The following is a 26,214-nucleotide window of genomic DNA, read 5'->3' as shown; positions in this document are numbered from 1 at the left end:
TGCATTTGTTTGACAGAATCTCTTGAATGGAAAAAGGTCACAACCCTGATCATGTGACCAAAGGTTACTCCTCCTAATCATTCCAGTATAAACATGGTTGATCGACTGGGTGAGTTTACTTCCGACAGTTTGTTTCGGTATTTCTAACCCTTCCTCTTAGATCTCGCAACGTAAATTTGTATTAAGCGGGAAGTGTGAAAGTTGTTGTTTGTATCATGTGCCGCAATTTGTTATTTTGTCGAGATTTTGTCTTTTGTCAGAGTAAATATTTTGCCAAGAAAATGATCGAAGATCAGTGCGAGATGCATGTGCATATGTGTATTATTTTCGCGTGCGTAGAATTGGGACGCCAGTGCAGTGCTATGCTACTGTTCATGGATAGCCACGCCGCTCTGTCGGCCCAGCCTACTATAGTAATACTACCTACCTACCCAGCGCAGCGCAAGACAAGCAATACTAGCAATGACAATGGTCGTTTTGCATCGGTCAACACTGCCTTTGCTGTGCCTATTTCCATGTATTGAGATTTGGCAACATCGACTCAGCAGCATCTAATTTTGCATTGCAAACAGGATTTTTTTTTTCATTGCTCAATTTATGTTTTTACTAAATTACAATTGTTTTGTGAGTTTGTGTTTATAAAGCCACTGAATTAATTTTACTTAGCTGTGAATGTAGCTGAAATCCAAATGAATGTTGATTTTAGTTGATTTATGATACCCTCAACATCACTTTTGCGGTGAAATGAATATCTAGAAACATTCCTTATATTTTTAATTATTTTTTCTTCTATATTTCTTCAGATTACTTGAGAATGCCCACAAAAAATCCTTCCAAACCAATGTAATTGCATGCAATTGCAATATTCTTGAGATGACACCATCTGTCAATCATTGCTTAAGTACTGAAATGTTTAACAAAAGACATTGGATTGCAACTTCCCCTCGACTCAGCATAACTTGCATGTTCCCTCGCCTTGTCTTTTGAATAGTCACATTAATAAATAATCACAGAAACATGCAAGTTATGCTGAGTCGAGAGGAAGGTGCATTCCAATGTCATTTATTAAACGTTTCAATACTTTAGCAATGATTGACAGCTAGATGATGTCATCTCAAGAATATTGGTTTGGAAGGATCTTTTTGTGGGCGTTCCAAAGTGATCTGAAGGAAAATAGAAGAAAAAAATGGTCAAAAATATATGGAATATTTCTAGATATTCGTTTTACTGCAAAAGTGATGTTGAGGGTACAGGTGTATCATAAATCAACACTGTATGCATTTGGATTTCAGGGCCCCTTTGAAGGTCCAACACTGCACAGTGAGGGCAACATTTCACTGACTTTTAAAACATGTTAAAAGAATAAATCATTGAGCGTGGATGCATGGCCTTGTGTATTTAGTAAGTCTACTACATGTACAATAGTGTATGTATGTTGAAACTGACAATGGCATTGTGCCTACAGAACGAACATTCACGCATGAGAGGTTAGACTATGCGCAGCGCAGTGGTTTTGCATATATTAGAACTTCACTGGGAATTTGAAGATGTCCAAATATTACTGAAAAACCTGATAATAAACGACATCAACAGCAAAACAAAATAATAACCCATGCGTTCGGAGCAGTTATCTTGGAACGTTTACAGCAAATCGCATTTCTAATTTGCGCTTGTGAATTCAGAGTATTTTCGAGACATGTGAGTAAAATTTCAGGCAAATTGTGAGACATTTAAAGTTTCTATGATAGAAACATATTAGGGTGACCAGTGTTGATGTATTAGACACCCAACCATAACACTCATAGACCACCCTCGCACAATGGTTCTTTTGCGTATAAAATCAAAAGTACGTGTGGGATGGGGCGCAATACACTGGAACATTCAAACATGAATACCCGTAGATCAAGAGAAATTAGATCTAAGGGGATACAGGTAAATAACCTGACAAAACAGGAGCAAAATGAATTAAAGAAAATCCTCATTGGTAATACTCAGAATTTATTGTGAGCACGTCTTTGTCATTCACTAGATTGATGTGCTTTTAGTGGGAGACTGGGCAGTTGATAAAAGTGATGAGGTTGCACCGGTACACGATAAAAAGTGTCACATCGAATGTGTGTTTGTCACCAAGAATTCAATGCGAATGGTGAGAGTCAACAATCTGAGTGTGAGATATGAATCTACGCTATCATCTGCCTTGAGTGAAATGAAAGTAAGGTGAAACTGAGGGATATTTTCTAAGATAAAATGTATTTAATCAAAAAGTGCTCAATGCAGATGCAAGAAGTACTATAGATTTGTAGGTCCAACTGTACAGTTAACATACTGCCAACATATTAATGCACATGTACATTAATTAGCGATTCCACCCATCAATTTATAAGATTTATGACAAAGCAACCAATTGGATGTCACTTCCAATTTCCAGGACCAAGGGGGTGTTTCATGAAGCTTTTCATGAAGTTACGAACAACTTATGAGGGACTGGTGATCAGTTTGATGTGCTATACATATCAGAATTTCCATAATTCAGCGTAAGAACTGATCACCCGTCGCTCGTAAGTTGTTCGCAACTTTACGAACAGCTTTATGAAATAGGGCCCAGGTTGGTGTGCAGGGGCAGGCTTAGTACAATGGGCGGCAGCTTTATGGCAGCAGTCAAAGGGTTACATTGGGACAACCATCCAAACCTTGGTACAGGTGTAGTCTAAATAAATTTTTGCAGATAATCTCACCTCAGTCGACATATAACAGGGACAGAGCAAAAAGTATCCACTTACAAGAAAGTCAACATTTGGTCAACTTAGGTATGCACAATAACCCCCCTCCCCATGGCAGTGATAAGTCTCTTACATTCACTATTTGAAATCACATTATCAAACACTTCCATGGCTACATGTACAGTTGTATACAGCTAGAAATATTTTGGTCAGCATTTAAATGGCTGAAAAAAACATCAATGTTTCAATTGCGATTATTCTGTATTTTAAAATTTTCGCCTCTGGATAGTGATATGAAAGATGAGAGCCATGGGACCCCCCTTCTTGTTACATGGTGCATATTTTTGTTGGTTTTGTTGACATTTATTAAAGGGTGTGTACAGTTCTGGTCGAGGTAAAAATTTAGCTTTTAACATTTTGCGAGATATTCAGAAACCACTCTATGAGATGTCAAAGAGCATGCAATTCTAAGGGGTATCAAAAGTTCATATGATGAAAATCGGTTTTGAAATGACTGAGATATCCTAAAACAAGGTGAAACAAAGAGATCCTAATAAAAGGTGTGGCCTGTTGCCTTTTATTATTGTCACTTTTTGTGATATCTCAACCATTTGAAAACCAATTTTCATCAAATAAACGTTGAATTCTTCTTAAAATTACATGCTCTTTCATATCTCATAAGAGATTTTACATTACCTCACTTAGGAATGTTCAAAACATGAATCCCCACCTCAACCAGTACTGTACAGTCCCTTTTATAAGGATTTGATATCACAAGTTTTTTGTGATGTCTATCATTCCTAAGTTGAATGAATTGCATTTTCTACAAGTGTATTTTCAGAAAAAAAGGCATGCTTGACAGTAAACTGTAAATGAAACATGTATTCAAGAGCTTCCAGGAAATGAATCAATGTACATGCAATTTGTATTAAAATCATCTTTGCCTAGCCATAGCATGATTTATGAAATATTTAATCATTGGGATTTTACTACTTCCCTTTGTACTGTTTGTTTTTTGCACAATTGTCTGGAAAAACTTAATTTCCAGTCCCGTGGATAGCTATACGTATAATGTACAATACCTGGGGCCCGTTTGATAAAACTTGTCATCAGTGACAAGTTGTCATAGATGTGACAAGCTACAGAAATCCTTGCATCTGATTGGCTGTGAGCAAATTTTTCATAGAAATGTGGCAGTTGTCACTGATGACAAGTTTTATGAAATGGGCCCCTGATCTCCTTCATTTCTATATAATTATAGCCTCTCTGGAACTCTTCATACATGTGTCTAGGTATTCACACACTTTTTTTTTTCCCCTTGATATTTTATTGATTTCATTTAAATCATTCTGAAATCAACCCATTCTGGGTGTAACATGAACATAAAAGGTACAAATGCAATTCAAAACACAAACAAATCCATTTGTCAATTTATACTGCAAATCATCTCTCTTCAACATAAACCACACATAGGGCCTACGCACACACACACACATATGAAAATACATGCTTTTAATATTGTGTAGTCTAAAGTTACTGTTTGTCCCACTTTACCTCAATCTCTGTCCCACTTCTCGCAAGGGATGACCCAATTCACCCCGTTCAGAAACTTTTTTTAAAATCAATAATTGATAACACAAATATGAGACTTGTAGGATTTAACAACCCATCATGTGGCCTAACATCAGTCTTTTGGTCCAGACATGAGTGGGCGCCCCATTCTAAATATTAGAAAAGTTATGAGAGAATTGATCAAATCGCAATTTTTGTCCCGCTTCTCCCCATTCTCGCCGACTTTTATACATACTTTTTTTCCTTTTTTTTTTAATGCCTCTGCCAGGAAGTAGTGCCAGAGACATTAATAGATTTGTGTGCTTTTGGGTCATCTTGTCTGTCTGTCCGTCTGTAATCAAATTTGTGGATGAATTAACTTAAGAACCGTTTAAGGTGTCCAAACAAAACTTGGCATGTATGAGTGGACAAAGCTGTGCCTATCAAGCTTTAGGTGCACATGCCCAAGGGCACAGGTCGTACAAGTGTAGGTCACTATCAAATTATAAAATTTTACTATTTCTTCCTACATGAACGGTGTATCTCTGCCATGCTAGAATTTGTGTAAAAATATGAAGCTTAGTGTATTACCAGTGAAAGATTCTCGTTAGAAGGATTGCAATCATAAAGGTCAAAGATCAAGTTGAAATACTAAGATGTCACTTTTTTCCTCCATGAATCACTGAAATGTCTCACTTGAGGTAATTTGAAACTAGTTTATTGCCCAATATGGATTGTTTTCAGTCATGAGGTAAAAGGTCAGGTAAAACTGTTAAAATATCAGCTGTGTTCCATGTTTAAAATGGCTTGCAGTTTTGTTTTGAAAATTGTGGTATGATGACCAGATAATGGTTTAAATTTGCCAATCATTATATGAAACTACAAGTCTGACATTGGCAATACTGTATAGTACTGTAGACCTGCGAATTTGGTGGATAATACGAGAAGGCCGAGGCATACCAGTTGCCATAGTGACATTCCTAGTTTTACTTTCTCTTCCCCATTTATTTGATTGCAATGGAATTTTTAACTTTCAAAGCAATTAGCATTAAGTGCAGTGCATTTAGAATGGGCAATTAAAGGTACTGGTGTATTACACATTGCATGTACGCTGACACGTGTGTACAGTGTACTGTAAGCACATAGTACACTGTATGAGGTACACTTGTAAGACTCTAATGCCAGTGCTTGAATGTGTGAGAAATACTGTAGTAGTTGCACCAGCCTATACGGTCGTCGGTTACATACAAGTGAAGTGTAGGCATGATAATTGTATTATGTTTGTTTGATAATCATGGTGTTTGGTACATTATGTATTAGACAAATGACAGTGTCCCATTTTATTTCCTTGATAGCTAGTGGATATTTAATTTTTCCTGAATGGAATGTTTGCACCCTGTTCCTACTCCAGATATTTGAAAAAAAAAAAAATCTTTGCAGATCATATCAATTTTGTAACAAATTTGTGTCCCTGTTTCTGCTGAGGCTCTCTGTAAACTAAGGTTTTTAGTTCTTCATGTTCTGACCAGAGCAGACGTTTATTAAACCAGGCTGAGTGACTTTGAAATCACTTTAGCCTACTGAAGTGCATGTACAAAATTGTAACATTGTAACATCTCCCTGATTAGTTTCATCGAACCTCTCCGATACTGATTTGTTGGCAGCCCCATGTTACTAGAAATCTTAATTTGAAAATGTCAATGTTAATAGAGCATATTCTGACGATAATTTGCTTTCTCAACTTTGTTATGTATTTCCTTTTTTTGTCTTTTTTTGTGCTGTTTTTATGCAATCTCCAGTGGCTTTCTTGTAAAATATTAAAATTCTTGATAAATATCCATTGGATATGTTCTTACCAGTACAAACAGATTTGACATATTATCATGTAACAAATGTGGCTGATCATCATATAATTTTTAGCCATTTTTCTGATATTTGTCAGAGTAGTCAAAGCTGATTTCAACAATGTGTAATAACACATTTTCGTGAAGTAGGAACTTTCTTGCAATGTCTCCTGTTCAAACAGGTATTAGAAGTTAAAAATGTTGATGAGCTAAATTATGTTTTTTTTTTAGCTGTTTTTGTATCACATCATGCAAATTGAACAGAAATATATCTGTGACACTTTAAAAATTCATTTTCATATTAATTCCAGTTATGTGAACATACTAATCATTTTATGTCTATGGTTTTAGCTATTTTAGAAGTAACACTAAAACAGCTTATTGTGTAGTGTGCAGTAGATTCCAGATACAATGTTATATATTGTATGTCAGCAGGCAGCTAATGGATGCATTACATTTCTTTTCTCTTCAGTAAACAGCGAAGCCAATCGGAAGAGGATTGAGCAAGTTGAGCTTTGCTTCGGCAGCTCCGGACAGGTGAGAAAAGTAGCACCTGGGTTATGTGTCCTAGATGGGAGCGTAATGCACAAAGTGCTCTTCTTTACTATTATTTTGTAGAATACAGTCTATTGTGCCTTACCAGATAAGGCATAAACTGAAAAAAAAAAGTTGTCTTGGAATATGCAGGTAAGAATAAAAATGAAATAAAGTGACATTAATGATTGCAAAAAGTGCAAATATATGATTTAAGTATTTAATTATTCTTTTTTTTGGGGGGGGGGGGGGTAGGGGGCATAAAAGAAATGCAAAGTAAAATAAGAGAAGTCTGTATTGTGTCCAGATAAAAAGTAACAATAGAGCTATGCATTGTCATGCAATCTCGAACAAAATTTCTGACACTGTTGTACATGTGCTGCCTGAGATGGTATCATTAGTATGAAATCCAAAGAAGACCTCCTTTGTCCTAAGTGGAAGTGAAGGAGTGTTGTGTGAGTGTTCGTTTTCGCCCATATTCCCTGGACTTTGTGACTTTACATCCTGGCAATAGCAGCTGTGAACATTTTCCATTCTGAAAAAGCCATGTAGCTTTATTCTTGCCACAACTGAAGTTAAAGGCATGATTTACCATTTGCAGATAAAACAAAAACCCTCTATTAATGTTTTGAAATAGTTCTAAAACGTGAGTTAGGGATAAAGGCAACCACTGTAAAAATTTAAATCTGATCGATGTCAAGTATTGTTGAATACACAAAATATGAACAATAGTTGTAATAAAAAGTTTCTCGACTAAACCATCTACAGTTATGGTTTATTGAGAAAAATAGTGATACCTCCTTTATATATTTTAGGCTTTATTGTGAAATTTTTGTATGGTAGGATGTTTTATGATACGACAGACCTACACCTACATTGTGTGCATCAAATGTGATATTTTGAAATCTTTTAAAATCACTGTTCGCAAAGGTAACCAGGACCTGTAACAATAATCTCTGGATGTTTCATAAGCATTTTATGATTAAGAAAGTTATGAATTAATCATAAGGCTTCCAAAGCTATCAGCTTATGAATATCAAAAGTATGGTCTCATATACATGTTGAATACATCAATCATAAAGCATTTGATGTATGCAAGGCCAATACGGAAAAGGAAATAGAATTGACTCATCTGTAGTCTTTTGATACGAGACACATTGTTGGTGATTTTTAGCATAAACTCGATTTAATGCTTACATAGAATTAGAGCAGTACAGTTGGACCTCGATTATCCGGCCATGTCGGGACCGGTGCTCATCCGGATAAGCGAATTGGCCAGATATGGGAGACACAATGTTAATGTATAGCTGCCGTGCAAGCTGCCGTCCCAGCGCACTGGCAGCTAGGCAGGTAGCCTTTATAGTACCGTACCCTGCAATGGTGGTGTAATCTATGCTAGCCTGCGCAAAATTGTAGTCCCGATAGATCATGACTGCTGAATACATTTATGATGATAATGTGGTGTGAATTTATGTTAATAATTCTGTCTGGAATATTGTAGGTAAGTTGTGTGAGTTTTGTAGAAATTTCAATTGAGTTTAAAGTCACTGTTTTTTCTCAATTTTTGGATGAAAAAAAAGTCCTTCACTGCGTGAATGCGTCGGGATAATAGAGATTTCTGGACAAAAGGAGGCCGGATAATCGAGGTCGAACTGTAGTATCAATACTAGTAGTTGTTTTGATAGGAGTAGTACAGTGTAGTAGTAGCATTAGTATACAAATATACTTGGCCTTGAGAGTTTCTTGTTAAAACTATGGGCAGAGGTGACTCCAAACTAGTACTATTCACTGAGGGGAGCAGCCCCGAAGTGAATAGTACTAGTTTGGAGTCACCGAGGCCCATAGTTTTAACAAGAAACTTGAAACTAGGCAAAGTATATTTGTTTTATATTTTGGATCAAAAATTTGAATAAAAAGTGAAAATCATTATAGGCTTAGCCTAACCCCGGGACGCTCCGTGTACACAGTTACACTGCAACACTGCGTGCTGGGGCTGGTCGCAGTTAGGCTTAGCCGCACTGCGGCAGCAGCGCAGCGCCTGCAATACGCAACAGTGCGAGAGACCGGAAATTGAAAAACGTAGCAGCCGTGGCACCGCCAGAGTTGGCCGTCGCATGTATCCAAGCGCTCGTATGGCCGCTGCAAACCTGAACACTAGAATTCGGGACCGGACGTGGACGGACCACGTACACTTGATTGTAAAGAAGGGTGATTGTGACATCATTTTGCAAATAGTACTTCATGGAGTGTCAAACACACCAACACTCTAAAATAGTTCAAAATACCTATAATCACGTGAAGCTCTTTTAACCAATCAATGGAAGACAAATTTTTGATCCAAAATATAATTGTTGATATGATGTAGCACTACTGGAAAGGTGCTAGTTATCATCCAAGTTATACACGTGTAGTAGCTGTAGTAGTAGTAGTAGTGATGGCAGCAGAAGGGATACGGTAGGAGTGGTACTTCTTAGTAGTACATGTAGTAGTGGTACTACTTCCTTGATAGTAGCTAGACTCCTTCAAAATAGCAAAAAATTTGTCATGGAAATAATTGTGTTATGGCTATTTTATTGAGCAAGTGAAGTAGGACATGACAACAAATGACAACATCCATGCTTTACTGGCAACCATACTATACCATATAATTTTTTGTACAGTGTTTTTAAAGTGTCATGGCATGGTGAGTTTTGATGGACTATTAATAATGCTAATAGTATTTGTACTAAATTATGAAGTGCCTTGTCTAGTACCGTGTGTCATATTACTCCAAGCACCTTTGCACTTTGAGATATCAAATAAAGATGTTCACCTGTCAAATTTCCAGTCATTTATGGCCATGATTTGTCAGTGATGGGCAATCCTCTTCACAAGTGGTCTACATAGCTTATTGTAGAGGAAACTGAGTGACTTGAGTCATCACATGATTAGTCTTGGCCAATATGCTTTCCAGACTCAGTTTAGGTCATCTCCATGTAGTCCTGCAGGGTCATAGATGGTTTTCAAGATATTCTGTGTGGATGTACAATGTATATACCCAAGGATGCATGTACCTTTTCTAGATAGATATATTATTGTGGTGTAGGAGGAATTGAGAATTTTCAAATACTTGAACATGGCATTTTAACCATGTTTTTGGAATATGGTGTCATTCTTTGCCTGGTGTAAAGTGTTTTGTGTATTTTAAGAATGGTACATGGTAGTGCATAAATGTGTTTACTTGATTTTTTTCTTGCTTTTATAACTTTGTAAGACTTTTTTTGTGCATGTATGCTATGTGGTTTGAGTTTACAGAAAATTTCTTACTAAGATAAATGTCTGATGTGTTTGGACTCTTATGTATCCACCAAAGAAGCACTTACAATAGAAAATGCTAATATTGACAGGGTCTGACGGCTTTTATGCCCCATCTCGAGGTCTGGCCAAAAGAGAATAGAATGCCTTGCCTTGGGGCTTGGATGTTGCTGCTTAGAGATTTTAGCCAGGGACCTTATGATTGATAGTCTGTGGTCTTGTCCACTTAGCCACAATGATACATGTTGATATTATTTGTATAAAAGCATTTCAAACTTCAAGCCAATCACCAACTCCCTTGTGAGAAAAACGAGATAAAGGTTCTAAGTCACCGTCATAAATACTGAATAATCTTTTAAACAAAATATCCACCCAAAACCAAGAAGACACACAAATTTATTGTGTGCAAAATAGTGTGCTCTAGACCTTTTTGAAGCGCGAGCTAAGGTGTGAAGCACAAAGGAAATAATAATAAAAAAAGTGAATGGACAAATTACATCTTCACATACATACACCCAGAGTACCTCTGCTCAGTATAAAGAATGTCTACTATAGTAATCTAAAAAACTCATTCAATGTGAAACCAATTGTTTGGCATGACAGTGAAGAGATGGGGTTGGGGAAAGGGGTAAGAAAAAAAAATGCCCATTTGCTGTTGGCCAGTTTTCAGTATAGTAAGCTCTCTTTCACAAAATTTCTGCCCAGTCCTATTATACAGAAGCAAACCCAGTACCAGTAGTTCCATGATTATATTCACAGACCAGCCAAGTCATCCTGATTCTGCAGGAGATTTCCTGTAGTATCATGACTACTTCTCTAGTCCAGGCAGAAGAATATAAAAACCTTCCTTGATTCGGGAATTATCATCAGCCAATATGCAATATGCTACATTGAGTTTTTACATGTACCTGGAAATCTGGTGGAATCTGTTGGAAGCCTTCCTGATATTTATGCTGTGAATGTTGGCAGCCTTTCTGGAAGAATCCAAGTGAATACTTTATTCTGTCTTCTGTATTTCTGTATTTTGTTTTCCAGTTCTTAAAGTGAACCTTTACTTATTGAACAACATTAACAAGAAGTTATAATAATCCTCTATCGTTACCAAAAGAGAGAGTGTACAATGCATGATGTAATTTAGTCTCATCAGAATGTTATGGTCAACTCTAGTATGATAAATGAGAGTGTAATCTGGCATTTATCAAGTTATTTTTTCATCTTAAAAATAGTGAATTAGATGTACAGAATGTAAGTTTAGTGAAAATTTCCCTTCCCCTGGAATGTGTACATGTAAGGCTAATGGAATGGATGAGAGAAAAGTGTTAATGGTTGTCATGAATTATGCATGTTGGTAAAAAGTGGGTGTGGCCTGTTCGGCCCACGTTGGAAGACAAGATGGCTCAAGGCTGGGACCATGCTGTCTGAGGAAGCGAGGGAAGAATAAAGTTTTCATTACGTTAAGTTTGGTTAGTGGTAGTGATTTGCTTCGGTGTCAGAATGTGTCACATGTTGTTGCCCCACCAGGATTTCCCTCATTCCGTAATACTGGTACATATGGAAATTTGATAGCTGTGGTCAGTTTTAATCAGGAGCGCTTCTGCCTTGCAATCACATTATCTTATTTCTCTTGCAGCCATTAGCCGTACCAGGCAGAGTGCTGGTGGGTGAGGGCGTCCTAACCAAAAACTGTCGGAAGCGCTGCAAACCCCGACAATTTTTCCTCTTCAACGATGCCTTGGTCTACGGTAACATCGTCCTCAGTAAAAAGAAGGTGAGTGAACTCGCTTGACAGTTACACAATGAAAGCTTCATTGTGTATTACTGTTATTATTGTGTCATTATTTTAAATTTACCTTCACCTCATGCCAAAGTTACAAGTAGTTTGTGCTATATGATACATTTGAATAAGAACCAAATTGATACTGCACTGACATTTCTTTTATGTTTTCAAAACCCCCCAAATTTGTGAACAGAATGACAAATTCAAGCTTACAATGTGTATCCTTCCAACTGGAAAGGAGATTCAGAAATAGATCTGATATTTGTTATAACCCTGTGAAATTTGATTCATATCAGCTACCGGTATATTGTATGGTACCCCAATTATTTTATTTTATGCAACATTCATTGTAGAATATTTTGCTTGTTTGTTTTTCATGAAAAATGTGTATTTTACTGCCTAGGTGGAATGCTTGACAATATTAAAATGGAATTATCTGTATCAGTGTGTCCATGAGATAACTTTTGAAGCTTTACCCGTTTGATGATTACACACAATGACATTCAAATCCTCAGTATTTCATGTGATCGTCACTTTTGTTGAAATAACCATAAGTTCTGAACCCTTTTGCAGGCCTCTCGGGCCTGCTTAATAAAAAGAAAAGAAAAAAATTAACACTCTATATACAAGTAGTTCTCCAATAGCTAAGAGAATTAATCCATTCAGTCCTAGGAGGTTTTGGGTGCAGTAATTATCACCTCACTGAATTGGCAGCTTGGAATTTCACTGCAGTTTTATTATTGCAGAAAGTGACTGGTTCAACTGGTATCTGAACAGAATCAGTAAGAAATTTACAAAATCTTTTCAGCATTTATGAAACAGAACTTTGATCTTAGAAAGTGTGTTGCTATTTTGAGAATTTTGTAATGAAGAAGCTTTTGAAAAATCTGGAACCGAAACAAATAATTTCTGGTATGCGGGCGCAATATGAGACCTAAGGGTGGGATTTCACGGAGCACGCGAACGATTTGCGAAGGACGCGAATGACAAAATCCAACATTCGGAAAAGTTTTTCTCCGAATGTTTTCCGACAATGAAGCCGAAAACTATTCTTGCGAAATTTGTGCGAAGTTTCCGCGACGTATGTGCGAATGTCGTGTGTATCATTGCCTAAGGACAGCATGTTACGTACACGAAGAACACGCGACGGAAATGCGAACAACGAAACATTTTCAGTAATCATGGGAGAAAATGTACCCAAGGAGAGGTGGAAGCTGTCTTGAGTTGAATTTTTTTCTTTCCTCTATTTCTCCTTTCTTTTTCTCTCATTTTTCTATTGTGTGCCTGCCTACATTTTTTCCTAGGACGTATCTCCACTAGTAAAGCATATATATGATCTTTTTTTTTTGCAGTTCCTCCAACACATAATCTCTGTACTTCAAATGAAATTTTACATACTTTAGATTAATTTTAACTGTATTCTGCGATTTTTTTTTTGTATATCAAACATTTCTTTCTCTTTGATAGTCTTTAATTTCTTTTGTTACTATAGTTGTTAATAATTGTTTGATGTTTAGGTGTATGCTACGATTTTTATTTGTAGAAAACGTATAGGTCATACATCCCCAAACGTGCGCTAAACGTTCGCGAGAATGTCTCAAAAGGTACGCGAACAGTTTGCGATTACGTCGTAAAATGATCGGAAAAACTTCGCAGATTTCGCGTAACATACGCGAAACATACGCGAGACATTCTCCAAAGTTTCGGAGTCTGTTTGGGGTTTCACGAACATTTTGCGAACATCGCGCGTGTCTTGCGAAGGTCTTGCGCATTTGACGAGGCTTTAAAGACACTTTCGAGAACAATTCACGAGCAAATCACGACCAAGTGTGCGGAAAAGGTTCGCAGAAAATTTCAAACTTTTTTGAAATCATCGCCGAAGTAAAAACGACATTCGCGAACAATTGACGACGCTTCCGAACCCTCACGTTCGTTTGGCGATCTTTTGCAGACCAAAATGCGAATGCTAGATTTTGCCATTCGCGACCTTCGCAAATCGTTCGCGTGCTCCGTGAAATCCCACCCTTAGTCATAGACTATGCTTTCACATACTCAAAGTGAATACTAAAATTATGATGGAAAGTTACACCACGCAACAACAAACAAGTTGTTTCTGGGTGTGATGGGTCATACAGTGATACTAGAGGCCAGGCTATTACAGATGGCCTAGCTAACTGCGTGTTTCTTTCTTTCTTTCTTTTATTTTAGATAGATAAATTGCACAATACATGCATGTCATGTGATTGTTGCCTAGCTACAGTGTGTTGCCTGAACTTTGAAATTTGCCAACTGTTATTTTTTCATTTATTTACTTAAAATGCATTTTTTTTTTGTTCTGTACTCTCTTGCAGTATAACAAGCAACACATATTGCCTCTGGAAGACGTGAGGTTAAAGTCTGTGGAGGATGAGGGAAGTAAGTGAAACCATTTAACCTTTTGACTTCCATCTGTTTAACTCTTTAGCTTCCAGCTGTTTCTTGCGATGCCAACATCTGCTCACTGGAGAATGTGGTATACAGTATTTGTCACCATTCCAGCACATTTTGAGACGAATTAATTGTGTATTCAAGGCTAAGAACATGCAGAGTAGGGACCGTAAGGCTGCGTTCACATAGAAGTATTTGGTATTCGGTGTTCGGTATTCGCTATTCGCTATTCGGTATTCGGGCACCGAATACACCATCACCCGCACCGTCAACTCACCATCCCATGCAGTGAGGATTTCTTCCTCCTACATCCCAGCAAATCTTATTAACAATTTCTAAACTGCATCAGAATGTCAGTCTACATGCTTATTTTTGCTAAAGGGCAAATCCAGACCAAAAGTGTCATTATTTCATAAACGAGAGACGGTATACGCGGCAAGAAAATCGAACAAGCTCGATTCCCACTTTGCTATACTATTCGCAGCTATTCGGTACTTTTGAATAGTGCCCTCTTATGTGAACCGGTGTGAGGAAATCCTATCGTTCGATTCAAGCTATTCGCGTGCCCTCGAAAAACGAGCCCGAATACCCGAATAGTATACTTCTATGTGAACGCAGCTTAATGGGATTACATTATCCACGCATACACAAATATTTGCACATGTACAGCCCCCCACACACATGCATAGTATGCATACACACATGCACAGGCTTTGTATGCACACATTCATACTACCGAGTGCTTGTGATACAACTGTTGCATGATGTTAAAGAGGAAGCAGGATTTATTTTTGCAGCAGTATGAGGAAATAGTCTGCAGTATTCAGTGAAACAGTTACATTGGTCGATTTTGAGGTCTCATATTATTTTTCATGTGCAAAGTTCATATTACATTTTACATGTACTATGAGCTAGAAAATTCATATTTTTGGCTCTGATTTTACCCAGTCCAACCATGTTGTGGTTTGATGCAAAATTGTTGAAGTGCGGCCCGTTCTATTTCTACGAAGAAGAAACAAGAGCTCATACTTTCTGTGCACAGTTGTCAGATAGCGTGTTTTTAAAATATTAGAATGTCCATCATGGTTTTGATGTCAGTAAAATATCTTTACTTTCCTTCCAAATTTTAAGTCACCATGCATTGTGTGTATAATTTTCTCATTGCCTTGTGTCACATGGTTTGTCATCTGCAAAGCTTGGCTGCCTTAACATTTTCATATTTTGATATGTGCATGGAAACTGTGCTTGGACTGATCATTCAATATGAGTCAAACATATGTCATGCATGTGATTGGGGCCATAAATTGAGGAAATCATCTCCCAGCTGTTAGTAATGGGATCAAACATTGTTTAAATCTCAATAACGAAATTTATAGACTGATGCATTGTACAGTACACATGCAGTTACACGGTGTACATGTTGTATCTTGTGAATGTACCACTTCAGGTGTAATTTCTTATAACACCAAGGTTTGGTGGATCATCAGTTCTGAGACTACACAATAGTCTTAGAACTGATGAGCCACCAAACCTTGATGTTTGTCTCTTATTAAAATCAGTGGAATGTGATATGTGTTCTTTGTTTACCCATTGTGAGGAAGTATTGATAGTGTTCTGTTGATTTGCAATGACAGTGGAGACAATTTGTGTCACCTCACACTATATACTGTGAAATGTGGAATGTTCGCTTGCATTTTGATTTCCCAAATTTCACGAGCGGCAATATTCGCAAAATTAAAATGCATGCGAAAGTTCTTGCTTACACAATTTGCTCACAAGTGGCTATCATTCTCAAGCTTTTACAGTAGTCACAATGCCACAGTAGTCACAATGCAACAGTATGTTTAAAGCACTGAATATAATTCACTGAAGTACAGAGCTCAGCAAATGAATTCGATATTAGCCAAGGTTAGTAATTCCCAACATATCAAGTCAGGGCCCCGTTTTATCGAAAGATAAAATTGATTTTAACTCAAGATAATCAATTATTAACCTCTCAAATCAACTCTAAGTCCATTAATCAACGAGTAACTTCCAAATCAACTATAAGTCCGTCTTATCAAGAGACCCAATGTTGAAATCAAATTTAACTTCCTCCCAAATCAACTTTAAGTTTTCACAACCGCTTCAAATCCATGTTAACTTTATAGTTGATAAAAAGTCAACTATAAGTAGAGACAGTCTAGGTAGACTCAATTGTAAGGCAATTTACAGAAGAAAGATGAGTGTCACACTTTCCTAGTCTAGCTGGGGTCTTGTCACAAATGTTTGTCTGTTAACTGCTCACTTTCTCTAACATTTAGTTACATGTACGTTTCTTTCATCTAGTTATGGTCTTTTCCTTGCATGAAATTCAGGATTGACATGCATTGCTTACGCGACTGCTGCACACAAACGCCTAGACAGCAGTCTCAATCCCACCCTGCGCGCCCGGCGCTTTTGCCTGCCTGCCCATCAAGCCATCGCCAGCAAGGGCAAGTAATCGAGCGCTGGAACTGCATTTGTGTGCAATGCATATCTTGCCAAAGAATGTGCGAGGAAACCAGCGATTTCTGACGTGCGTAGGCCTACATAGAGCTAGTTCGTCAATAGATACTAATTAATAGTTTAGTAGGCCTATACAAAAAGTAAAGAGTTTAACACTATAGCACCGAGTACGTCAGTAAGATCTATCAAACCAGTTAGACCTAAAAGCAGGTTACAACAGGTTACGGCAGGTCGTTTGTACTTACCGTACACTGTAGACTAGAGCGTCTACTAGGTCTAGCATTTTGACATGTAGACTCTCGATCTATTCTTTTCAAAGCTGATCTGCGCGCGTAGATGTAAAAAACAAAAGCTATAGTCACCACACTCTCACATATTTCCATAATCCTACACGTGGCGCGCAAGACTTGAAACAATGCATGCACGACCTTCACCTCGGACACTCCAAGTGCTGCAAAAATCCTCTGTGTCAGATTATCCTTTTCAGTGAATACTTACATTAGATCTAAGATCCTATGTGGTGTGCAGGATCGTTAATTCAGGTGTGTGCATACTCAGATTTTTATTGGGCTCGAGATGTGCTAGATCTATCAACATACTTTCGTCAATACAACGCAAAATGGCGTATTTTGCGGGCAAACATACTTCTTATTCAGCGGCTGTAGCGCTAAGTACTGCGGCGCACTAGCAGACTATGCTTCCATGGCCTTGGCAAACGAATCATGAACATTCGTGTTTTTGTTTTGCTTTTATATATTGCATTGTTTTTTAAGCACACAGTACTGGAAACCAGCCTCATCCTGTGTGTTTTTTTTTGACTAAATCAGTAATAAGTCATGGTGATCAGCTATCTATAAAAGACTATTAAGTCTCTTCGTAAAACGGAAACTTAAAGTTGATTGAAAGTTATAGCCGACTTTAAGTTAATCAAAGTTATAGTTGATTTCACAATCGACACTAACTTTATCTTGATAAAACGGAGCCCAGATATGCCAACATTAAGTGGATCGAGGTTCTGATTATCTGGTCGATAAAACATAACAGCAGTTTTCCCTTAGAGCCAGCTGTGCTCATGTTTTTATGTAATATTATTGATTTATTGTTGCTGATAGACCTCAAGAATGGCTGGCAGATTATCAGCGCTACCAAGTCCTTCACTGTCTATGCTGCCACGGCAACAGAGAAGTCAGAATGGATGGCTCACATCAACAAGTGTATATCGGATCTCTTGGCCAAGAGTAAGTCTGGCACCCTCTTTGTTGACAAAATGCATACATGAATACATGCATGATTTCATGATTGTTGTGTTGAATGAATGTTAGTGTGCTGTGGAATGTTGTGTGGTATTATTCTCAATCGTAAAGTCTAATGGCCATGTGCAAACAGTGTCACCTTCCAAGATAGCATGACAGGTCAGACATTGTTTTGAGAGGGCAGAATACTTACTAGTGTTTTAGATGCCATCTGCAGGATCCTTAAATGAGGAGTGTGCTTTAGTACTGAAGAATCACAAAATTAGCTCCCCAACAACAGTTATCAAAAAAAATTAACAGTTTATGATCTATGTACAAGAAGCTATTGGTTGCCAAATTGGATAGGTGGTATTCTGAGTTACAATGTATGTTAAATAGGTGGTGTATCAACCTAAAGCTCTTGAATTTTAATATGACTTAGAATTAACAAATCATGTTCTGGTGCTTGCAGAAAACGGGGCAGCTAACAAACAAGCAGACAATGTGACAATCTGAAAATAAGAGATTACTCTTTGATACTCTTTGATTATTGCACACTGTGGATGTCAGGGACAAGTCCTCTGCCTGTCCTCAAAAAGGTACCTTGATGTGCATGACTTTAATCACACTGGATGCTGGAACAAGTTTGAACTCTGTCCCGATAAAGGTACCTTGATGTGTATTATTTTAATCACACTGTGGATGATAAGAACATGTTCTCAAACTCTCCCCGTGAAGGTACCTTGATGTATATTACTTTAATCACACATTGGATGTCAGGAACATGATATTCTAGCTCTTTCCTCGTGGAGGAACCTTGATGTGTATGACTTTAGTCACATTGTGGATGATAGGAACACATTCTAGCACTGTCCCCATGAAGGTGCCTTGATGTGCATAACTTAATACTACTCATCACCTCTTCCTCACTCAGTTTAATCATATTTTTGTATTGTCTTTGCCCTGCTGTACAGGTGGTAAGAAGCCAGCCACAGACCTAAGTCCTGTGTGGGTCCCTGACCATGATGCCCCTCACTGTATGCTCTGCAACAAAAGGTTCACTACATTGTTTAGGCGGGTGAGTTAGGAAACATCCTGAAACTTTGCAGACTTGGTGACCTACATGTACAGTTAGTGTCAGCCCAATGCATAGAAATTCATCATTTACTAGCAGCATATATATCTAGTATTTGCATATTTAGACAAAAGTAGAAGAAAATCTGGAATTAGCAATGTGATGCCAATGTCCTGTTGAGCTGATTCTAATTGTGTTACTAATTTGATAGCATCAGAGATGCACTAGGAATGAGTGCATAAAGGTTTTAAAGGCATAATTTACCATTTGCAATTGAAACAAAAATCCAACATTATTACTTTAAAATAGTTCTAAAATGTGAGTTAGGGATAGAAACAACCACTGTAAAAATTTGAATCTGTATGATCGATGGTAAGTATTCTTAAATGCACAAAATATGAACAATAGTTATAATAACATTGTTTCCAGACTAAACTATCTACAGTTATGGTTTATTGAGGAAAAATACTCATATCCTTTATATATCCTTGGCTTTATTGCAAAAATTTAATATGGTAGGATATTTTGGGATACAACAGATACATATGCATCAAATGTGATATCTTGAACATTGTTAAAATCAATGCTCCCAAAGGTAAACAGGACCTTTAAGTAAAAGCTTTTCATTCACCTTAAGTTACTAAACGTACGTATATGTCAAACTCTTATAGTCACTCTTTCAGTCATCATAATCATTAGCACTACATTTGCTTTAAATAGAATAAGATGACATTGCATGATATGTAGAAACAGTGATATCATTCCACATGAATGCCAGCTGTAGTTTCTTTTGCAGGATTTTATCCTATTTTTTTTTTTTTTTTTTCAATTCAATTCAATTCAATTCACTTCAATTCGTGTTTGTTTTATTCAAACAGATAAAAAACATTCACACAAGGTACATATATGATATACATTCAATTTGACAATACAAATGTAACAGAATGTGGAGACAGCAAGAAAAACATAGTTTTATGAGCAGCTGCCACCATAACAAAAACATTTATAATAGAAGTAATTTTAAATCAAACAAATACATGTGCATAGATATTAGAATCAAACACATATTGAGAGAAATACAATAGACATATAAACAAAACAAAACTCTTTGATATTTCATAATTGATTTCTAATTATGTAGCAAGAAGTTAAAACCTGAAACCATGTCTCAACCATATCTATGCAATCTCTTTAAAGGCAGCCAGGGTTTAAACCAGCTTTGGATGAATGCGTGTTGTTATTGTCTCTATGCTCACCATGACAGCACCACTGTAGGAAATGTGGCAAGGTGGTATGCCAGGCGTGCTCTGCCAAGAAGTTTATGCTGCCCCTCCAGTCAAACACGCCGCTGAGGGTATGTGACTACTGCTACCAGCAGCTCTCATCAGAGAGGAATGGAACCAGGGAACGCATGGAAGAAGGTAACCTTTGACCCCTGTCTCGTATCATGCCAATGCTAAAGGGATTGGAAGGGGGGGGGGGGGGGGGGGGGGCAGAGACCCCAACTCTCCCGTTTTCGACGGAGATCTCCCGCCGAAAGCCCATTTTTGCAAAATCTCCCGTTCTTTGCTTGAGATTTGATTTCTCCCGCCCTGGCTCTGTGTCTCCAGTTGGAAAGGATTTCTTACTTACTGCTATCGTATGTTGAAAAAAAATAAGCCTTAGATAGCACCAGAGAACATCTAGAACCCTACCCAATGTTATAGGACCTTCGCGCTTCGCACACATCAATTTGGAGTCTCCCGTTTGCTAAGGGTTTCGGGCGGGAGAATCTCCAGATCAGAAGGTGCTTGGGGTTGGAGTCTCGAGGGGAGGGGGGGGGGGGGGGGGGTGAGGGGAGGGACTTCTGTTGAGTTAAGGATGTTGCCCTGGGATGTAATATGCCATGTTATGTGTTGCAATTGATGAGCAGACATGGCTACCTTTGACTGAAGTATTGGTCTTACACTATTTTTTTGAATGCACTCAAGTTATGATCCTTGCATTGAATTTGGTGAAGGTTTAGTTTCATGATCGCTGTATCTGCTAGATCACTTGATACTTACTGTACTTAATTCTTGTGAATGCTTAAAGCATCATTTTGTTAGGGCAAATAACAAACTACTTATGGAGTGATTGAAACATTCAGTTTTTTTTTTCCTCTGTGTAATGTCCTAAAGTATTTTGCCTCATGTAGTCAATATAAAGTGTTACCCAGATCACCATATTAGATGGTATGGAAATGTAGGAAAATTTATGAAACCTGAATGTGTTACCAGAATTGGATGATGCACTGTTTGGATTGAACTGACAAAGTAACCACCACACTGTTTATACACAGGAGTAGGTATATAGCTTGCCATGGTCATGTGCTGATTTTCATACAACCATCACTGCCAAAACTCATGCAAGAAAGCTTTCACATTGTCATACTCTTGTTCAAATTGTCTGGGTCTTTGTTATAATGTTAGTATCAGTATTCTTATATCTGCTGCGTGTTGTCTCATTTACTGTAAAACATGAAAAATTCGCGGCATGAAATTTTCGCGAATTGGAGCCGACAGCCTTTTTCGTGGCATGAAATTTTCGCGAATTGCCACTGGCGTTCAATGCATGTAGTGTAGACAAAAACTTTCGCGTGCATTTTAATTTCGCGAATTTTGGCGCTCGCGAAATTCGCGAAATTAAAATACACGCGAAAATTCCTCGTTTTACAGTATAGCATTTCACCATAATGACAATGTTTATGTCATCAGTAGCACTGTTGCACACATTTGCAATTTAATCTCCACTTGTTGCCATGGTGATTTCTAGGTCGCAACGCAGCTCCAGCCTACCAGGATTCAGATGATGATGACGATGATGATGAGGACTACGATGGAGTAACAAGAGAACAGCAATCAGATGACGTGGTGAGTCCTGGAAGTTTGCAGAGAGACAGCCTCCCCTCCCCTCTTCCCCCAAACATACACCAAAGAAGTTTGGAGGGAGACCGCTTCCCCTCCCCTCTTCCCCCAAACATACACCAAAGAAGTTTGGAGGGAGACCGCCTCCCCTCGCCTCCACCCCCAAACATACACCAAAGAAGTTTGGAGGGAGACCGCCTCCCCTCCCCTCTTCCCCCAAACATACACCAAAGAAGTTTGGAGGGAGACCGCCTCCCCTCGCCTCCACCCCCAAACATACACCAAAGAAGTTTGGAGGGAGACCGCCTCCCCTCCCCTCTTCCCCCAAACATACACCAAAGAAGTTTGGAGGGAGACCGCCTCCCCTCGCCTCCACCCCCAAACATACACCAAAGAAGTGTGGAGGGAGACCGCTTCCCCTCCCCTCTTCCCCCAAACATACACCAAAGAAGTTTGGAGGGAGACCGCCTCCCCTCGCCTCCACCCCCAAACATACACCAAAGAAGTTTGGAGGGAGACCGCCTCCCCTCCCCTCTTCCCCCAAACATACACCAAAGAAGTTTGGAGGGAGACCGCCTCCCCTCGCCTCCACCCCCAAACATACACCAAAGAAGTTTGGAGGGAGACCGCCTCCCCTCCCCTCTTCCCCCAAACATACACCAAAGAAGTTTGGAGGGAGACCGCCTCCCCTCGCCTCCACCCCCAAACATACACCAAAGAAGTTTGGAGGGAGACCGCCTCCCCTCTTCCCCCAACACATACACCAAAGAAGTTTGGAGGGAGACCGCCTCCCCTCGCCTCCACCCCCAAACATACACCAAAGAAGTTTGGAGGGAGACCGCCTCCCCTCCCCTCTTCCCCCAAACATACACCAAAGAAGTTTGGAGGGAGACCGCCTCCCCTCGCCTCCACCCCCAAACATACACCAAAGAAGTTTGGAGGGAGACCGCCTCCCCTCCCCTCTTCCCCCAAACATACACCAAAGAAGTTTGGAGGGAGACCGCCTCCCCTCGCCTCCACCCCCAAACATACACCAAAGAAGTTTGCAGGGAGACTGCCTCCCCTCCCCTCCTCTCCCTCCTGTTCTTGCATTTCATTTTATTTCATATATTTCAGCTTTAAACAAAGAGAATCATTACACAAAACATGACATTAAAAGATATACTTATTCTACTAACATCAATATGTGCTAGAAACACAGTTGTTTGAGAAGACTAGAGATGCATGCTATATATCTGAATAATGTAAATGTTGGAAATGGAAGGGAAGCTAAAAAGCAGAGCGTGTAATATGTTTTCTCCTCAAAGCCGTTATTTATGAGGTAAAAATAAATGTAACCGTGTTCAAAAGGCAAAGAAATGTATAAAGTGATTATAACACATCATACATTGATGACAAAACTGACACCCTTTTTAGCCCTTTGCAAGATTGCCTTTTTATAGCAAGGATGGTGGGGGGGGGGGGGGGGGAGGGAGGTTGAGAAGGGGACATGAGTTGAGTTTGAAATGGATTATTTAGGACTGGGAAAGGGAACTGCTGATGAAATGTAACAAAATTCTTCAGAAAGCTCAAAATTAGGAGGGAGGAGGATATACACACTGGATGGCATGAGAATTGGGTTGGATGAATTTTACAAGTCTTTGTGGAAAAGTGAGAAAGTTTTAGACAGTTAGACCCGTGTCCTAAAGTCACCAGTATCATTCAAAGCTTCATGGTAGTGATAACTAATGCATGCAAAGGTAGAATCTAAATACATATTATATGCATATATGTGTGTGCACATAAAAATGATATATTACACCCATTAACGGGATGGGCAGGGTTGCTGATGCCACAAATTGTGAGCCTCGCACATAGATACCCAGTGAAATGCAAAAGGCTGATTGTTACTGGCTTTCTCTGCAAAAGGTTTATGTAGGTTTAGAAACCTCAAATTGTATGATTCATCACCAAAAATCACAGCATGATATCGGAATAAAGGTAAAATATATTTAGTACACCAAATTGCATGATTTACAGCTTAAAAATGCTGGAGCTCCTTACCTGATATACCCATGATGTGGGCATCATATGGATTTTGTGGTCAGTTAGACATACTATGTATCAATGTGTTTTTATTTGTGACTGTGTAAAGTAATGTAACTCACATGAAGCACTGACATGTGGAAAGACAATGTCATGCAATGTGGAAAATGTGACTCAATTATAAACTGGATCTCTGTTCCCTTAGATCTGAAAAGAGATTCATTTAGTTGATACATGTAATATAGGTAATGCAAGTAATTCCTTTTGTCACAACCAAAAATAAGACAGAAATTACCTCTAGAGACTTTTGCACCTTGTCTAGATGCTTCCTCATTAGATGTAGCTTTTGTGGCCATCTTGTCATCAACTGAGGAAGTGTGTAGGCAAATTTTCTAGTTGAGATAATTTCCATCTTTGGTCATGACAAACAGAATTATTCGCATTATCTGTATTTATTTACTCTTCAAATTCATAAAATTCTTCTGTGAAGATGCTTTTTCACTGTAACTGATTGACAAATTGCCCTACATAGACATAAAGAAGCACTGAATTGATCAGTGTTTTAGTAGTGGGCCATGTAAAAAAATCATGGGCGTACATACTCGAGTAGGATTTGAACCTATGACCCCCTGATACCGGACAGGAGTCATCTCCACTAGACCACCGAGCTTCCGCCTGACAGCAAGTGTTGGTTCTAATCCTTATAGCATGCAGCGGGTACTGCATAATTATTCAAATTCATGAAATTTTTCTGTCAAGATGTTTTTTCATTGCTTGACAAATACAATAAATAGGAGGTAGTAGGTTCGAATTCTGCCCGAGTATGTACGCCCATGATTTTTTATCGTGGCTACCCTTGCTAAAACACTGATCAATTCAATGCTTACTTACGTCGATGTAGGGCAATTTATCAATCATTGACTATTGTGCTGAATGGAAGCTTTGAATGATACATCACTTGTGATTCCTTCACTCCGTGACAGCATCCAACCTTCTACGAGGAGAACTACCGATGAGTGCGTCGTCATGGAGATGAAGACTTCTTGTGCCAACCGACACCAAACGTGCTAGGAGGGAGAGAAAAAAAGAGACTTCAAATCTGATTCCTTCTGGAACAACCCCAGCAACTCGTGGACATTTCTTGGATGCACAGTTCCCAACGAATCTGTGGATGGATTTTTGGCAGTTGGCATCCAGGGAGCAAGTAGCTCGATACATAGAGGACTATCTTTGTGGGAGGAGATAATAGTAATAATGATTGTGCTTCTTCTTCTCCCTTTTTTGTGACTCAAATTGCTGATAATTACCTCATTAATTACAAGGAGTTATAGGTGTAGTGTGTAGGGAATGCTGTACTGCGAGTAGAAAGTAATGCCTTTGGTTTTGTAATAATTTTACCTTTTTCCCTTTTTCTTTCTTCCAACTTTGGCTGGATAAATGACTGCTCACCAACTATACATGTTGTCAATAAGGGAGACTTTTGAGTACCAGTTTGTTAAACCTTAAAAAGTGCATGGGAGGGGGGGGGGGGGATGGAGTGGGGGGAGAAGGTGGGGGCTAGATGAGAAAGGGCTCTTCTTCCACTGTCCTACCAGAACCAGCTCCAGCTTTTGTATCCATCTTGTGTGACTTTTAGCTCTGGTATTTTCCACCACACATTTTGTTGCCCTATTTGTGTGGTTTGCATGTATTGTTTTTTGTTATCTGGTATTATTACCACAAATTTTGTTGCCCCATATATAGGATTTGCATGTATTGTTTTGTTGAATAATCAGGTTACAATAACCGATCACGTTCCTAAAAATTTGCTTGTCACATACTACCATGCATATTATCCTATTGTGAAGAATTGCTTAATTCTATAATTCAACATTTTCCATCAATTTTATTTACATATACACTTTCATTAATGCATATGATGTGATTCTATACAAAATGATGCATCAGATTCAGAAAATAAAATAAATAAAAGAATTAGGAAGCAAAAAAAAATTAAAACATCAAATGCAATTTTTTTTTACTTATTTATGATAACCAATTCTCAGGCACTGTGTACTTTCAGTTTCAAGAAAAGGAAAATATAGACAGAAATTTCACCATATGAATGCCCTGAAATTGACATATAATTTGATGGAATATATAACGACAATCAAATATAGACTAAACAATATTGTACAGGATGAATCTTGAAATTAATTCTCATTTATCAATCCATTCACAAACTAATCTTCATGGGATGAGTTAAGTCCTGTTAGGCCCCAAAACCACCCCTCCCCTAGCTGGAAGAATTCCCCACATACCCCATCCCATGAAGGGTTAAAGTGTCTAGGGTATGAGTCCTATGCTTGGAAAAAAACTGGAAA

General features: G+C 38.4%; 1 protein-coding gene across 1 annotated transcript; it reads left to right on the top strand.

The window, feature by feature from the left end:
- The first annotated feature begins 93 nt into the window (after nucleotides 1-93).
- On the top strand, nucleotides 94-25,333 carry LOC139733424 (pleckstrin homology domain-containing family F member 2-like). The gene is made up of 9 exons (XM_071644244.1): nucleotides 94-109; nucleotides 6,588-6,652; nucleotides 11,574-11,711; nucleotides 14,072-14,135; nucleotides 17,747-17,872; nucleotides 18,841-18,944; nucleotides 20,206-20,362; nucleotides 21,735-21,832; nucleotides 24,835-25,333. The coding sequence occupies exons 1-9, from the start codon at nucleotides 94-96 to the stop codon at nucleotides 24,865-24,867; spliced, it is 801 nt and encodes a 266-aa protein (XP_071500345.1). The 3' UTR covers nucleotides 24,868-25,333.
- Nucleotides 25,334-26,214: the final 881 nt, after the last annotated feature.

Source organism: Diadema antillarum, unplaced genomic scaffold, assembly GCF_040938485.1.
Source record: "Diadema antillarum isolate AM-2024a unplaced genomic scaffold, OU_Dant_1.0 scf00000025, whole genome shotgun sequence".
Classification (NCBI taxonomy): domain Eukaryota; kingdom Metazoa; phylum Echinodermata; class Echinoidea; order Diadematoida; family Diadematidae; genus Diadema; species Diadema antillarum.
Note: the sequence above shows the minus strand (reverse complement) of the source record. Positions and strands in the feature narration are given on the sequence as shown.